General features: G+C 45.6%; 1 protein-coding gene across 1 annotated transcript; it reads right to left on the reverse strand.

Annotated features, from left to right (window-relative positions):
- Nucleotides 1–12,179: 12,179 nt before the first annotated feature.
- On the reverse strand, nucleotides 12,180–14,488 carry NKX2-8 (NK2 homeobox 8). Its single transcript, XM_035539593.2, has 2 exons — nucleotides 14,285–14,488; nucleotides 12,180–13,342 (listed from the first exon to the last, which is right to left on the reverse strand). Exons 1-2 carry the CDS (start codon nucleotides 14,448–14,450, stop codon nucleotides 12,798–12,800), a joined length of 711 nt encoding a protein of 236 aa, XP_035395486.1. The 5' UTR covers nucleotides 14,451–14,488; the 3' UTR covers nucleotides 12,180–12,797.
- Between the last annotated feature and the right edge of the window lie 785 nt (nucleotides 14,489–15,273).

Consider the following 15,273-nt stretch of genomic DNA (forward strand, 5'->3'; position numbering starts at 1 on the left):
GGACATAGTGACCTAACATTGATCTCATCAACTAGAGGTGGAGAGAAATTGCTTTATTTCTCTTACTTTCCATCTCCTTCTTAAAAGTCAAGGATTACCCATGCCTTTTTTCATAGTTGTACTGGCATCTTCCACTGAACTCTTGGCTCTTCTTTCAACCACGGGGCTTCCCAACTGTCTTTTCCCTATTCCTTATGTAGGATGTGTGTTTTTCTTCAGCTCTTGATATATCACTTTCCTGTGACAATATTCAAATGTGTTTTATAAGGGTCAGTCTTTCAAAGCAATGTAGGCAGCTTCTTATGGTTGCCTCTTCTACACACTTAGCTCATATTCTGCTCAACACTTGGGGTGCCAGGGATGGAAAGACAGAAGGGAGGAGGATGGCCCTTTCAGCAGCAAAAAAATGAGAGATTAGCTCAGCCATCTTGCAGAAACTCACCTCAAGTATTGTTATTGACAGGACATAGAAGAAATTAAGTGTGATCAGTTGATAAAAGACTATGCCAGGGCAAAGGGCATATGCCCAAGGAGCTACCTCATTTCTGGAACATACTGGCTTTTGCAGGTTTGACTTTGCAAATAAAAAGACATTTAAATGTATTTGTGTATGTAACATTATTTATCTCTCCTAAGAAACAGCCTCTGGACAAGCACAAGACATACTATTAACTTTAAATTAAAGGTAACCTGCTGCTTAAGGACTTTTCTGAATGAGGCAGGCCTTAACCATTGTTCTAAATCTGCATGTCAAAGTAAGATTTTTAAACTCTATATTTAGGTTTCCAAATTCACCTCTAATGGTGCAAAAGAATAGTTTTCAGAAGTGTTAAGTATCCAGCACCGCTATATCCTCAGATAATCCACCTAAAATACATTCCTTACCACTATGCAGGTATCTTCTATATACTTCCACTCTTCTGTCCCTGAAAACTAATGTTTATTATTCATATAAAGCCAATAGCCATAAGTATTTTTAAGCAACCAAGGATTTTACATTGCTTATTGCACAGCTTTTGTTCTTTTTTGGCCTGTGAGGGAGGGTCTGACTGTATATTGCCATACATTTAAACAATTCCTATTGCAATGTGGAGCCCTCCTGCTGCTGAAGAACTCAGATATTATTGTGCTATAGATAAATACTGACAGTATATCTACATAGTAAACAAACAAACAAACAAAAACAAAAAAGGAAAAGGCTCCCATATGAATAATGCTTCAGAGAGCATCAGGAAAGATGGAGTTATTTATTCCCATCATTCTTTCAGTCATTTGGTTTCTGATAGCACTTTTGCCTGAAGTTAAGATCTGCTATTCTTTAATCCCCAGGAAAATGATTACTACCATTTAAGAAAATGATATTCTTTCTAATTAAGCTGTTTTCAGACAATTAAATTGCTTCCTGATTTTCATAATTGTCTCATTGCTATGATCTACCTCTTTCCTGATTAGCAAGGTGGAGAAACCCCAACCTTTTTACTCTGTACAATATTTAGCAGTTAAGAAAGAAGTCCCAGCAAATATTCTGAGACAGATTCTTCCCCCACACAACCTGCCCTATATGTGCTTCTCTGGCTTCACAAAGTCACATCAAATAGCCAAAGGCACTCAGAAGCGTAACCAGAAAAGTAAGAGGAAATCTCTTTGGGATGGTCTTGTGGGCTAGCATGGGAGGCACTGTGGGAGGCAAGGGTGAATTTCTTCATCATCTTCAGGTTTTGTAAGGAGAAGATTGACTTCCCAACCAGCCTGGGTGGGCTGGGTTCAGGCTGCCGTTCTCTGCAGAGGATCAGGTCAAGGGGACCTGTTTGAAGGCTGCCAGTACAGTGGCAGTGCTTCACAGTTACAGAGCACACAAATATAGTGGTCGTGTCAAGAGCTGCATTTCTTGTGCTGCTTCAGCCAGTTCAGCTGTATGCCACCTATCCTGGCAGCAGTCATGTCTGACCCATTTCTCCCAAGAGGTGTATATAGCTACCCCATGACAATGCAGATTTTTGTTTTGTCCCCACTAACACAAAGCAACAGCTCAGAAAGACACAGGTCTGCTGTGTGGAAATAGGGACATATCTAAATTCTGCCACCCCACTGGGGAACACATCCTGTTTTCTACTGGATGGCAATACTTGTTTGGGACACTACCAGTAATACTAAAGCTGAGGCTCAAACTGATCTGTCTTAGGTAAACAGAAGCTCCTTTAAGGCAGTTCTTGATATTTCTAGCCAAAATTGACTGTTTTTGTTGTTGTTGTTTTTTTGTTTTTCCTTTTAAGAACCTGAAACCAAGCTTGTCTGCATCCATTGTTTGCCTATACCTTAGTCTGATGTCTCAGTAGACTAGAACAATGGATTCACAAATCCACAGTGTACAGCAAATTAACCTTGGCCAAACACTAAATAGCTAATGCACTCCACCCTTCCTACTTACACAGTCTGGCACATGATTGATTTGCTGTACACAGACACTTTGAACAATGTATAGAGAAAGTCTGGTTTTTCCCATCCCAGCTCTGTGCAGTATGGCAAGAATGTTGTCAGATATACCTGGACCCATCTCACAGTATTACTTTTTTTCATCTCTCACATCTCATGTGCATGTTCTCCTCTCTTTCATTTGCTTTTTCTTGCCCCTTGATCTCCTGTTCTGTTGCAGTTAGGCATTACCTGTTAATATAAGAAGCCTAGCACTTACTAAAATGTGCAAAGTGTCTTAAGGTGCTAAGTGCTAAAGGGTTTGGAGAACACCATGTGACTTTTGGCACGTGAAACGTGCATAGCAGTAGTCCTGCACATCTTTCCACATTTAGTGCACGGTTGCCTGCAGCTTCATGGAGACTGTTCGAAATGACCCAGTGGGTCAATACACTTGGAACTGAATGAAAACAAATAGGTGGGACCTATGAAGGAGAGAACAATCCTAGAAACGTTCAGCTAGCTTTCCCCTGCTTCCCCACTTCCAAGCCAGCCTCTCTCCTGCAGCACCAGACTCCAGCTTTGTTAGCTGATTTCTGCCTAGGAGACAGAGACAACCCTCCCTGCTGGCATGGACCCTTTCCTCCTGTGTTAGTAAGCAAACAGTCTTCAAGGGACCCATTTCTCATAACCGGTTCTCAAGTGGACGCACTGTGAATGCCGCACATTGAACCTAGAGGTCCCTCTGATCTCAGCTTTCAGTCACTGTGCATCCCACAGGCAGCAAGCCCTTTAGCACTTCAAAATGTTTCTGGATCCCTTTATCTATGACTTTATGGGCCAATTTCTCTAAATGGCATTCAGGTGTCTTTCAACTCTGTGCTGACAAATACAGACTGTTTCTTTGTTTGTTTAGTGGTGTGTGTTAATAAGTGAAGAAATACCAAATTGGTAACACCGTGCTTTTAAGTATTGATCCACTCTTTCTCCGTTAGAAGAAAAGAAGAAACGAGAAATAAAATTCAAGAAGTATTTCAGCAAGGTATTTTTCTTCCCACAGTTCATTTACCACTCAGCTCTTACTATGACAGATTCCACCTGAATTTACTGAACCTCTTTGTGATAATACTGAGTAGACAGAAACATGACAGCAAGGAGCTTTCCCAGCCTTGCACAACCAGGGAAATGTAACCACACAAGTGACAAACTATTTTACAACATTTTTGAGATCTGACTCACTGATTCTTGATTCTTGTGTGTTATGGTGCTGAAAATGTGGCATAGACTCACACGGATAAACACCTTAATGTAGCCAGAAATATTCCTCCATTAGAGATCTTCATGGGCTTGTTAGATATCTCCTGCAGTCTCCTTCTTTTGACATTCCCAACCAAATCATAGAATTCCTGAAATCAAACACTTTTGCCTTCCTGATATGAGAAGCTATTTTGTTGTGATATCAAGGGCCATTATTGTTAACTATCTCTTTTGTCTTTCAAATCTGTCTTTCAAATTGTTCCATGAGAAATGACTTAATATGAACTTCATGTCTTCATTGATAATTTTGTGAGGAGGGAGACGATGGCTTCAAAGGTGGAGAGGGCAGTTGTGACAGCATCAAAAGTAACAGGGATGGCAGAGACAGAAACAGGTGTTGCAGTGCTGATGGACACAGTGATATGGAAGGGAAGGAAAGAAGTAACCAGTTAGTCCACAGGTTTCCTCTGAGAGTCAAGCCTCTGCTGTGGATTAGTCTCATTTTGGTTGCCTTCATTAATGCTGACACCCTCATACCCTTCTCTCCCACTTTTTGCCTTTTTCACCTCACACTTTAACAGCCTGTCTCAGAGGGTGGTAATGAAATAACAAATAATTTTGTCTGCAGAAAAGAATCCTGCAGAAAATATCATGTGTGGGAAGTGATCCTTCCAAACACCTGCACGTCCCCTCTGTACTGTGGGCTGAGCTAGCTGGAGTAGGTTATAAGTGTGACACACAGATGATCAGCAAGCGCTTTGCTTGGCATCCCTTTTTCATTATCCTGCCATTTTAGAGAAATGTTTTTATAGCCTCTGCTTGATTTTCCATCAAATCCCTCCCTATGAATCCTCCCTTCCTGCTTCCTACAGAATGTGGCCAGCTGGTTACTGCTAAATTTAAACAAAGATGTGCTACTTGTAACTCTGTTTGCTTCATCCATGCAATATTACTAGCCTAACTCAGCTAGCAAGAAGTACTTCTATTTTGATGTGCACAGGGACTGTAAACCCAGATGGAGGTCAATGAAGGCTGTTGCATAGATAGATAATGCTGACAGGGAGTGCTCTGGCTGGTTTTCCACAGGGAAGTGCTGATTCAGTGGGACTGGGACATTTGAGGGGTACACGTGAATTCTGTTCAGTATCTGGGGTCCCCATGGGACTTAAAATGGGGTGCCCACCAGAGGTCTGCAGAGCAGCAGAAATGCATGGCCCAGGTCTCCATCAGTGCAGTGGTTTTGCTGTGCTGATACAGAACAAAACACCTGGCATCTCTTGTGAAATGGAAACCCTTCTTTCCAGTCAGCTCTAATTACAAACAGCATACCACGTTTAAGTAACCAATAAAATAGGGCATCAACACAGAAGCTGCTCTTTGCATCTCTGAGATTCATACAGCATCCAAGAGCTCAAACATCAAGGAGAAAACAGCAGGTAGCTTAACTCCCAAGATCTCTCCCCTGCTGTTGTTATCATTGACAATGAAGGCAGTGTTGTAAGTGCAGAGTGCAATGGACAATTCATGCACTTACCGTATCTTGCACTCTAGCTACAGGCGCGTGATTTTCTGAAGAAATGATGACAGGATCAAACATATTCTGGCAGATGCTCACAAAATCAGAGCCCCTTTCACTCAGTAAATGACCATAAAAATGCTTTGAAGATGACAATAAAAAGTTATTTAATCATGTTCAAAACAGAAGCACCTACCAAGTCAATATACCATTTTTTACATGATTGGCTGGTGCGGTGACAATAGCAAAAAATGCAAAGTGAGGCTGTTAGGAGCAGCTACTGGCCTGATTCTATAGTAGGCATAGCCTGATAGTGGAGAGAGAGAGCAAGAGAAGGAGAGAAAAAGCGACAGAAACTCACACGTATATTTCCTCTGCCTCCTGATTTTTCAGCTCTTTTCCCGAGCTGTTACAAGGTGCCCTTGGAAACCTAGCCTGAAGATGTGCCGACCAGCCACCATTTTCTGTGCAGTCAGTGCCAGAGGGAGAAGGGACAGTGACTAGTAGACATAAGGCAGCCTGGCTGGTCTTCATGCTGCCAAATCAGATGGGAAAAATGCTGGCGAGATGGGCAGAGATTTGACCTTTTGGCAGCACCACTGCCCAGGATTTCTGCAAACCAGTAGACACATGCTACTAGAAAGAGACATAGAGACATCACCTTCACAGCTTCATCCACCCCAAATTCAGCTACTCTTCTGTACATGATTATCTCTTCCATGACTAGCTAAAATTAAAGCAGCCCAAGGGTGGTAATAATTTGCATGAGTTGATGACAAGGCACCAGCCCAGTCCACCATGCCCACCAGTCCACCAGGGCAAACTTAAACATGCAGATTTTAGGGCCAAAAGGGATTGTTCTGATCAAACACTGTCATCTCCAGGGGGATCCCTGGAATTAATTCTCAATAAAAGACCAACCTCTATGATTTGTCTAGCTGTTGTGTTGGACTTATTAAGCTTTGGCTGCTAACCTGAAGGGTCTTTTGTGACCTAATTTATGTTTACTATGTCACTGCATTAGCTTAGGTTGCTTCTTTAGGCTCTTTCATGAGTTAGAATAGACAGACCCTCCCCAACCTTCACTCCACAGGGTGACTGTCAAGCCACTACCTTTCCCATGGCTCTTGCATGATGGCTTTTGAGTACTTCAATATCTTTCTTAAAAAGTAGTCACCAAAACAGAATTCCTGTGGTGGCTTGAAATTTCCGTGCACCAAAATTTCAACACTCTGTTGCCAAAGAAATGTTTAAAACAAAAGTACTCAAATCAGAAAACCATAATAAACTGCTAGATTACTTTGAAGCATAGGTGAAGTTAATTTTCAATAGCCAAATTTGAGTAAACAAATGTTAATCACAAACATGCACATTGGTATTGTGAAAGTTAGTTGAGTAACTGGGTCTGAAGATTACTCAGATGTAAAATTAATTCCTCAAGATTGTTGTATTAGACATGAGTGACAAAAATGGAGTACTAAATTACTGGAATAAAAAAAAATGAGGAAGGGAAGAATATTCACAGTATCCCAACCTTCTATATAAGATAGGTTAACTGAACACAGAGAAAGTACTTGCAGTGACGAAGAGAGAACTTCAGCACTTTGGACACAAACAATAACATTGTCACAGCCTCCTGAAGCCAGTGTAAGGAAAGTGAAGTAAAAAGCTGAGTAAAAACAGATGTGTCCACCTCATAACTTGTTCAAATAGCACAAAAAGACATTTGATAATGTGGTGCTCTCTGAAAGCAATAGAGAAATGGAAGACATGAGGAGGATCCACAACTGGTGTCCAGCTAGCAGCAGCAGATGCATTTTCTGAAGTGTGATAGCAAAGCAATCATCACGAATGATACTTTATTTTACAGAAAACAGATGTGTTCAATTAGGAGCTCAATGTGAATGCACACAAACAACAGAAAGAAGCAAATCAACAGCTTCCAGACAAGCATGGCATTAGCTATTGGGCACCTTTCCATACTGGGCTGCAGACCTTCAGGGAAGTTTACTTTGTCTGGCTATATTGGAAAATCTTGAGCATGTAGGTTAGGTACGGAAGATATCCAAGACAGGATACAAACCTGAAAAACAGCTGTAGAAAGGCAGTAGCAGTAGGAAAAAAATAATAAAATAAAATAAAATAAAATAAAATAAAATAAAATGTCTATACAGGTTTCATGAAAAACTGCAGATATGGAGAAATATCAGTAGCATATTTTCTTCTTTAATTGCCTTTTTACTGCAGCTTAAAAAACACATTATTTACTTAAATACCTATAATGTGTATGGCGGGAGACATACAAACACCCTAACATAACACCAATGTACCGATACCAATGTTCCAATATCTTTTCTCTCCAGATTGATCTTTTTCTACATATTTTTAGTGGTTATGTTTATGATTTAGTAAAATTGCTACTATGTTGAGTATCATAAAACCATTCGCTTAGTACCAAATCTCTCATCCACCCGCAACAAGGAAATCAGGAACTAGGAGGAAAACTTCATTCCCAGCAAACAAAGTCTGATGCCTCTGTTGCCTCCTGCCAACAAATACTGCAGAGCAATATGTTGTGCCTTTTGATGATGGCAGGAAATCATTTTTGGTAGATCATTTTGGGAAATCATTTCAGTGCTGTTCTGCATGTTGGATGCCCCTGAGAAATTTGGCTGCTTCTCAAAAGCAGCATGAAGAACTCTGGGACAGTCGCACTGAAATGCACCCTTTGGACTTCAGAATTGGTGAGAAGGAGTTTTTGCTCTTTTGCTGCTGACTTTTCTATTTCCTTTTCCTTATTGTGTCCGTTCCTTTTCTCTTTTGAAGTATTTCTTATTCAGATACAAAATCAGCCAGATTACGGAGAAGTTATCTAACTCCCAGCTTTAAACATTAGATGGAGCAAAGGCTTATGGAGAAGTAACTAACATGTAATTGTCTCTAAATAGTTTCGTCTCCTTTTGCTCAGGAAGATAGTCTGAGACCTGTGAATGAGTGTCTGAAATGGACTCATTCTTCACATTGGTCCTGAATGTAAAGAAAGCAATACCTCTGCTCTACAGAGAGGTAACCCAATTTTTTCTTGGGAAACCTGACTTCAGAGCACAAATTTCTGACATACTTCACAATCTTTTTTAAATAGAAGAGGACTGGAGAATATAGGATGAAAACTGGTACTACTGCCACCATCCTCACTCTGGAGAGCTGATTGCCTTCTCTGTTTAGAATGCAATTGTAAGCCTGAATATAATGGACAGTAATCCTGATCTGCTAGCTAAGTAAGCTGTGCTCAGTGACAGGCAGAAATCTCTTATCCCTGTTAAATCTTGTAGATGTGTAAGTGACTTTTGATCATGCTAATAATGGATACTGCTGCTCTGAGCTACTGTACTCTTACCTGAGAATAGCTATTCTCTTACCTGAGAATAGCTTTATGCTTGAAGAGCGTAAAGCAACTTCTCTGATGTCTGCATCTGCTGCCCCATTCTCACAGGAAGTTCCCTTTTAAGTAATGTGAGTCGGAAGCCCCCTATGTGAGGTGATTGGCATCCTTCAGTCACTGCTGATGTTGGTGGCACTTGACTCTTCCTCTGTTTTTTTTAATGTCAGGTAGGTGAAGCGGAGTTTTTGTTTTGCTATTCATTGGTCAAGGCAGGAGTTCTGGGAGGAGTGCATTATCAATAGCATATTGATAGGTCAATAGGTATAGGACTGGACCAGTACTCATGGGTTGGAAGCACCAACTGGGAAAAAGGGAAATACACTACCTAGGCTTTTGATGAAAGGGCTGCGTGCCATTAGTAATGTTCAGAGACTGGGATTCCTTGTATCCTAGCCACTCACATCTTCTCCAGAAGCAGCAGTTATCAGTCATTTGAGTTCAGTAAAAGATATGTAACTTCATTAAAGATCTGCGGTTTGTGAAGGGCACTGAAAATAGGAAAAGCCAGGCCTGTGATCCTCCACAGAAAGTGCTGGGCACCACTGGTTTCTGAAAGCAAAATGGGAACACTGTTCCCTCCAGCACTGGCTGGACCCTGACCAGGGGGTGGAAGGCTGCTCCTGCCGGTGCAGTGCTTTGAGGCAGGAGGGGCTGAAAAGCCTAAAGACTTTTCACAGATCTGACTTGCACTTAGTTAACAGTACAGTCTGATGGGTTATTAACCTAGACATACATAATGCAAGGCTGCCAGAAGCCTTTCTTAAGTCAGTGGTAAAGAAAATAGATTTATTTTCGTCCTCGACAGTGTTCTGCTTGGGAGGTGATGGTTTCTTTTTGTTGTAATTTTTTAATGTGTTATGTATATATCCAGGGACTAATGATGGGCATGCATTGACAGGGACACAAATGGTTCATAAATTATAGCATAGAAGCTGGATCATATGCTCTTCCTGACCTATTGTCCATTTCTTGGAAACAAAGTCTAGTGATAGATGCCTTGGTTCTGAGTTAACAAACATGTGCCCAGGGGCTCCCACTGAAAGAGGGCTGGGCCTTTGCAAAGTCAATTTATTTACTGAATAAGAATAAAGCACCCAGGAAGATGTTTGAAGATGTTAGCAATGCTTTTCATTAGCTGAGGATGGCATTCAGGTCTTGATCATAACATGTTTATTCATTAGGTTCAGTGAAATCACAGTCCTGTTTGCAGGGTGAAAGAAACAGTGAAAAATGATGGGGCAAAAGAAAGGGGGAAAAGGCAAAGATTGTGTGTGCATTCACCCCTTACAGAAATAAAAATAAATTAAAATAAAATCACACACACACACACAAAACAAACAACAAAAACACAAAAACAAACACAACCATGATTTTCTGTCTTATTAAAACTAAACCAAAACAAAGTAACAGAAAATACACTGAAAGGCAGTAAGTTTTTTGCCTCAAATTCGTTATCAGTAACATTTGTTAAAGTCTATCTCCTAGATACAGCTTAAACACTGGTTAGGTTAGCAAATCAATTTTCCTAGTTAATACACTTGAAATGTAGATGGATCCATTTGTTTCTATTAGGGAAAAAAAAAAACAACAACAACAAAACACAATATTTTCGGTTCCGCTCAGTCTTTACAATATTTTTTACTGTAAATTTCCATCATCTATTGAGTTGACTTCTTATTTAATACATTCTTCCTTCTACCCGGAGATACCAATTCAGGGGGCTGCTTGTCCCAGTACTGAAGCCTGACTTTATTGTCCTCCTACACCTATGCTGTGCTTACTGTCCCTCAGCCTGCAAGGGCTTTGGACTTTGCTAGTGATCAGGAATTACACCTTTCCCACCCGCCGGGCTTGGTAAAAGGCAATGCTCAGAACCTGATTGTTTTGCTTCAAGAACCCCACGTAAGGGACATTGCAGCAGATCCTTAGTGGGAGTCCATGCAGCCTGGGGCTGGGAGGGCAAGAGGAGAGAAAGGGTCACCGTAATACCCCCTGCCATCGCCTATACAGCCAGTAACTGGTGAAAGCAGTAATGTAATAAAGACCTCCTATTTTACAGAAGCTTCCTAGGGCCACGTGTGGTCTCCAGGGCAGGAGAGCAGCCCAGATAGCCAAGGAGCCGGGAAGGACCCCAGAGCCTCCTGGCTGAGATGCGGCCAAGCCCTCGGCAAGCTGATGGAGGGTAGATTCGGGCTGGGGAGGAGAGGGCTTCTCCTGCTGTCTTTGTTTCCGTTTCTAATGACGGTGCCACGCTATTTCCATGGCTGCTCCTGCTGCATAGTTGGGTCGCAAAGAGTTAAAATGAAGAGCAGCATGTGCACTTTTAAAACTACATGCGACGAAGTCCAGAGCTTGAAGTCCGGGTCCCTTCATCCCTATCATCCCCGCCGCCCCCCTCCCCCCAGCTTCCAGCAATCATTTATTATAAAGGGGTTTTATGATACAAATTTGATAATCTCCCATACACATTGGCACTGTTCTAATTGGAGTTGTAAGCCCATAAAATTCAAACCCTTTGTCTTCATGAAGGCCACAAGGTTTTAAAAGATACTATTGTACCGCCTAAAACCCATAAAATTGTCACTAGGGACTGATTAAACAGTCCTGAATTGAAACAGTGCGGATTTTGTCTAGGTCCTTTTCAAGCACAACAATGCTCTTTTCAACTCCCAAGACAAAAGAAGGTTTAAGGAGCGATTCTCTGGGAGATTCTTCTAAGATAACCCCATCCATATGGGAGACAAGGTGGCCAGCAGCTGAGACCAAAAAAAAAAAAAAGAAAAGAGGGAAAAAGAGAAAAAAGATTTCGGATGGCAGGAGGAAAAATAAAGGGAAGAGGGGAAAGACAACAACAATAAAAAAAACAGGTGACACAGAGGCTGTATTCCCCTGTGTCCGAAGCCTGGCCCGGCCTGCATCCCCCTTGGCACCTGGTCCCCCGGCCGAGCGCGGCGGCGGGACGGCGCTGGGAGGGGATTTGGGTGGAAGCGGCTCCATCCTGCAGCTGGGGTCTCATCCTCCTGCACGGGGTCAGGGCCGACTCCGAGCCGTCGTAGGACCTCGCGGAAGGGATGCAGTCCTGGAGAAGCAGGGTTGGGAGCCGCGAAGCATCCCCGCGAAGCACCTCGCATCCCTGCCTGCGGGAGCTGCGCGGGATGCGGTCACTGCACAGCACATCCCAGGGGCACATCTGGGCCGAGTTGCTCTCTCCCGGGAAAAAAACAAAACAAAACAAAACAAAACAAAACACAAAACTGCTTCTGCGGGTCCCGCTTCTCGACAACATTTCCGCGACGAACATCAGTCCTCGCGGGGGTCTTCGCCCGCAGATATTCCCTCCGGGTTCTTGGTCTGCGGCTCCCGCCAGAGGGGTGGATGCTACCAGTCTAGTCCACAATTGAAGGAGACCTATTTTTTCTTTTTTTTTTTTTTTTGGAGGGGTTTTCCCCATTCACGGTTAGCAGGACTACTATATGACTTTTTTTTTTTTTTCCCCAAATAATAAAATCAATAGTTCGTCCAAGCATCTCAAAACACAACTCTCAGGCCGTTAAAAGTCTTCACTATTTTCTATTGGCCATCCTTCCCCAGCCGATCTTCGCAACAGATGCGGACCAAAGGGAAAATTCGCTTACTCCTGGCCTTAGAGGCTCTGAAAAAGACAGCAAGAAGCTGCTGCTCTGCCGGAGCCAGCGGCCCCGGGCCCGGACCCACGCTTCGCATCGCAAACGGCACCTGCAGTACCGTGGGGTGCTCGCCCCAAACTTTTTTCGCCCTTTGTTGCCTTATGTGGGTAAAATAGAGGAAATCGTGGGTGAGATTCCGCTGGCAAGAAAAGCATGTCAGCTTTTACGGCGCAAGAGGTAATCCAAAGCGAAAGCCCTAATCGTCAAAAATACACTTCTCCGCCGGGAAAAAAGTAAAAATAAAAATATTTCGCCCCAAATCATTTTATTAGTCACCGGAAGAATACGCTATCTGCGAATAAACTAGGTCGCTAGGATCATTATCATTGTTTTTTTAACAGGGAACCCTCTCAGAAAGAAACAGGGGGAGCAGAGGTTTTACAAACGCCGTGCCCGGTCCCCGTGCCCCCGGGCGAGCCGGCGGCGGGGCAGGCAGCCCAGGCGCCCTCGGGATGAGTCCGGCCCGGAGGGCGAGGCGCCGCTGTCACCAGCTCCAGGAGACGACGGCGGGGTGCGCTAAGTGCTGGTACGCGGGGAAGACGCCCAGGGCGGGCGGGCAGGCTTGGTAGCCCTGGACGGCGAGGGCGGCCTGGGCGCTGCAGCCCGCCAGGGCGCAGCCCAGCTTGGGACGGGCGGCAGGCGGCGGGGGGCTGGCGGGGCAGCCCCGGCACGGCTCCCCGTCCCGCACCAGCACCGGCACCGGCACCAGGAGCCGGCGCAGCAGGGCGGGCGGGCGCGGCGGCGGAGGGCTGCCGGGCCCCTCGCTGCGCGCCCGCTTCATCTTGTAGCGGTGGTTTTGGAACCAGATCTTCACCTGGGTGGGAGTGAGGCTGAGCAGGCGGGCCAGCTGCTCCCGCTCCGGCGCCGAGAGGTAGCGCTGCTGCCGGAACCGCCGCTCCAGCTCCAGCGTCTGCGCCTTGGAGAAGAGCACCCGCCGCTTCTTCTTCTTCTCGGCCTCCGAGCCGCGGGCGGGGAGCGGCCTTTGGGTGGAGTCGGGCAGGCTCAGCTCCGGGCCGCTCTCGTCGGAGGCTGGGGACAGCGAGGGGTTAGAGACAGGGGGTCCCCGGGGCCGCCTCGCCCCCCGCGGGGACAGCCCCGGCCAGGCTAATCCCGGTGGCCGACAAGAGGTCGGGGCTAGCCCCCCGAGCGGGATGAACCCGCTGCCTCTGCGTGCAGCCGCGCACGGCCCCGCACGGCCCCGGGGCTGGCGGGGACTGGCCCGGGGCTAACGCGGGGACTCGGGCCGCCAAGTCGGTGCATCGCCGCTATTCTCCGGCTGCTCCATCACCTCCACGTGTAACTAAGCCCGGTGGGGATCCTCCGTCCGGCCAGCGGACGGGCTCCCCCCTTACCGCACGCCTGTATGAAGCGCTGTACTGCTGCGGCACGATTTGTAGGGGGGGATAAGGGGAACGTGTCGCCTAGCCGGGGGCTCGAGCCGGAGGCTGCTCTCCTCCGCGGTGGGAAACGCGTGGAAGGACGCGGTCGCGCCCAGGGCGCGCTCCGTGGCGGCCCGGGGAGGTGAGGCACTGGGCGTGTGCTTTCCTCTAGGGTACGTGGGATGACCTGAAAACCCTCCAGCGCAACAAGGCAGGGTTTCTTGCAACAGTGAAACGGGAAAAAAAAAAAGAAAAAAAAAAGAAAAAAAAAAAAAGGAATCCGGGAAGAGAGAGAGCTTAAACGATAAACGCAGAGAGACACAGCCTGAGGTTTCGCTTTCTGCCACAGCCGGGAACATGCACAGACCTAGGGGAGAATATCTTTTCTCTCTTAAGCTCGTGGCTGGGATGTTCCTGCTGTTTCATTGTTGCAATTCAGGAATATTCTATAAAATTCCCAGCCTGGATTCCCCCGATCCTGTAGGCTACGCACGCTGGCGATTCGCTTCTTCGCATCTTCCCCAAAGGAACGGGGGAACAAATAAAAGAGAGCTGCATGGAGATGGCGAACTCCTGTCCGTTTCATACTCACAGGGATAATGATTTCTGTCTGTTTCTATCCACCCTCGGTACGGCGAGCCGGTGTAGTTCTCCGCTGAGTGGTGGTGGTCGGAGGCTTGCTTTATGCTATGCGCATCCTGCTCTGGTAAATCCAAAATGCTCCTCACTGTAAAACTGATCCTGCCAGATGTGGCCATGGTAGGTTGTGCCCACACCCCCAAAAAATATCTTCCCAAAGCCCCAAACCCCCTCCTTTAAAAGCTGCGAGGAAAGGACTGCGCCCAGTTACTGGGGAATCTCTGGGCTCAAGAGGACCTTCCCTTCCATCGCCACCTAACCCCAAATATTAGTGTCGTTTACAGAGGTGTCCTGTTTATATAAACAGTCCTCCCCACTGCAAACACTGCCTGCTTTCAAACCGTCCCTGTCTATAGGATGCTAAGTACCTGAATTAGTCAAGTGCTAAAGCCCTAATGGGAGTAGGTGTAACCCCCCCCTCCCGCCACCCCCATGAGAGAATAACCCGTTACCTCCCAAAGACAGCAGGAAACAGGCTTCATCATTACATATTCTGTCTGATTAGCCAAAAGTGGGGACAGATAATGGTAATTGTTAGCAGTGAATAACATCTTGGGTGGCATGTGGATGACCAACAACCACCCCCCTCCATCCGCCACCAAAGCCACCAGCGTCCCTTCTATCCGCAGACAAAGTGAATCCTCCCAGGACATCCGCAGAGCCTGCCGAGAGCCTCCTCCCTGCTTCTCCCTCTTTATTCCTCTCCCCCCCTTTCCCTCTCTTTAAACCTGGAAGGAATTTAAGTTGTTATTTGTTTTATTTAGCCGGGCTGTTTGCCGTGCTACCTCCACTTCTCCCATTGCCATTGACAGGTTTCCGACCCGCAGCCCAGGATTTTTCACACCTCGGCGGTGCCCTCCGCGGGGAAGGCTGGTGTTTGTGTGTGTGTGTGTGCTTTCAGGGGATGGGATCTCCGTTTTTGTTGCCTCTGCGGAGCATGTT

This window comes from Cygnus atratus, chromosome 5 (genome assembly GCF_013377495.2).
Source record: "Cygnus atratus isolate AKBS03 ecotype Queensland, Australia chromosome 5, CAtr_DNAZoo_HiC_assembly, whole genome shotgun sequence".
In the NCBI taxonomy this organism is placed as follows: domain Eukaryota; kingdom Metazoa; phylum Chordata; class Aves; order Anseriformes; family Anatidae; genus Cygnus; species Cygnus atratus.

Coding starts and splice junctions, on each gene's coding strand:
- NKX2-8 (XM_035539593.2), bottom strand. CDS start 14,450: ATGGCCACATCTGGCAGGATCAGTTTTACAGTGAGGAGCATTTTGGAT. Junction 13,343..14,284: donor AGACAGAAATCATTATCCCT/GTGAGTATGAAA, acceptor CGCTGTCCCCAG/CCTCCGACGAGAGCGGCCCG.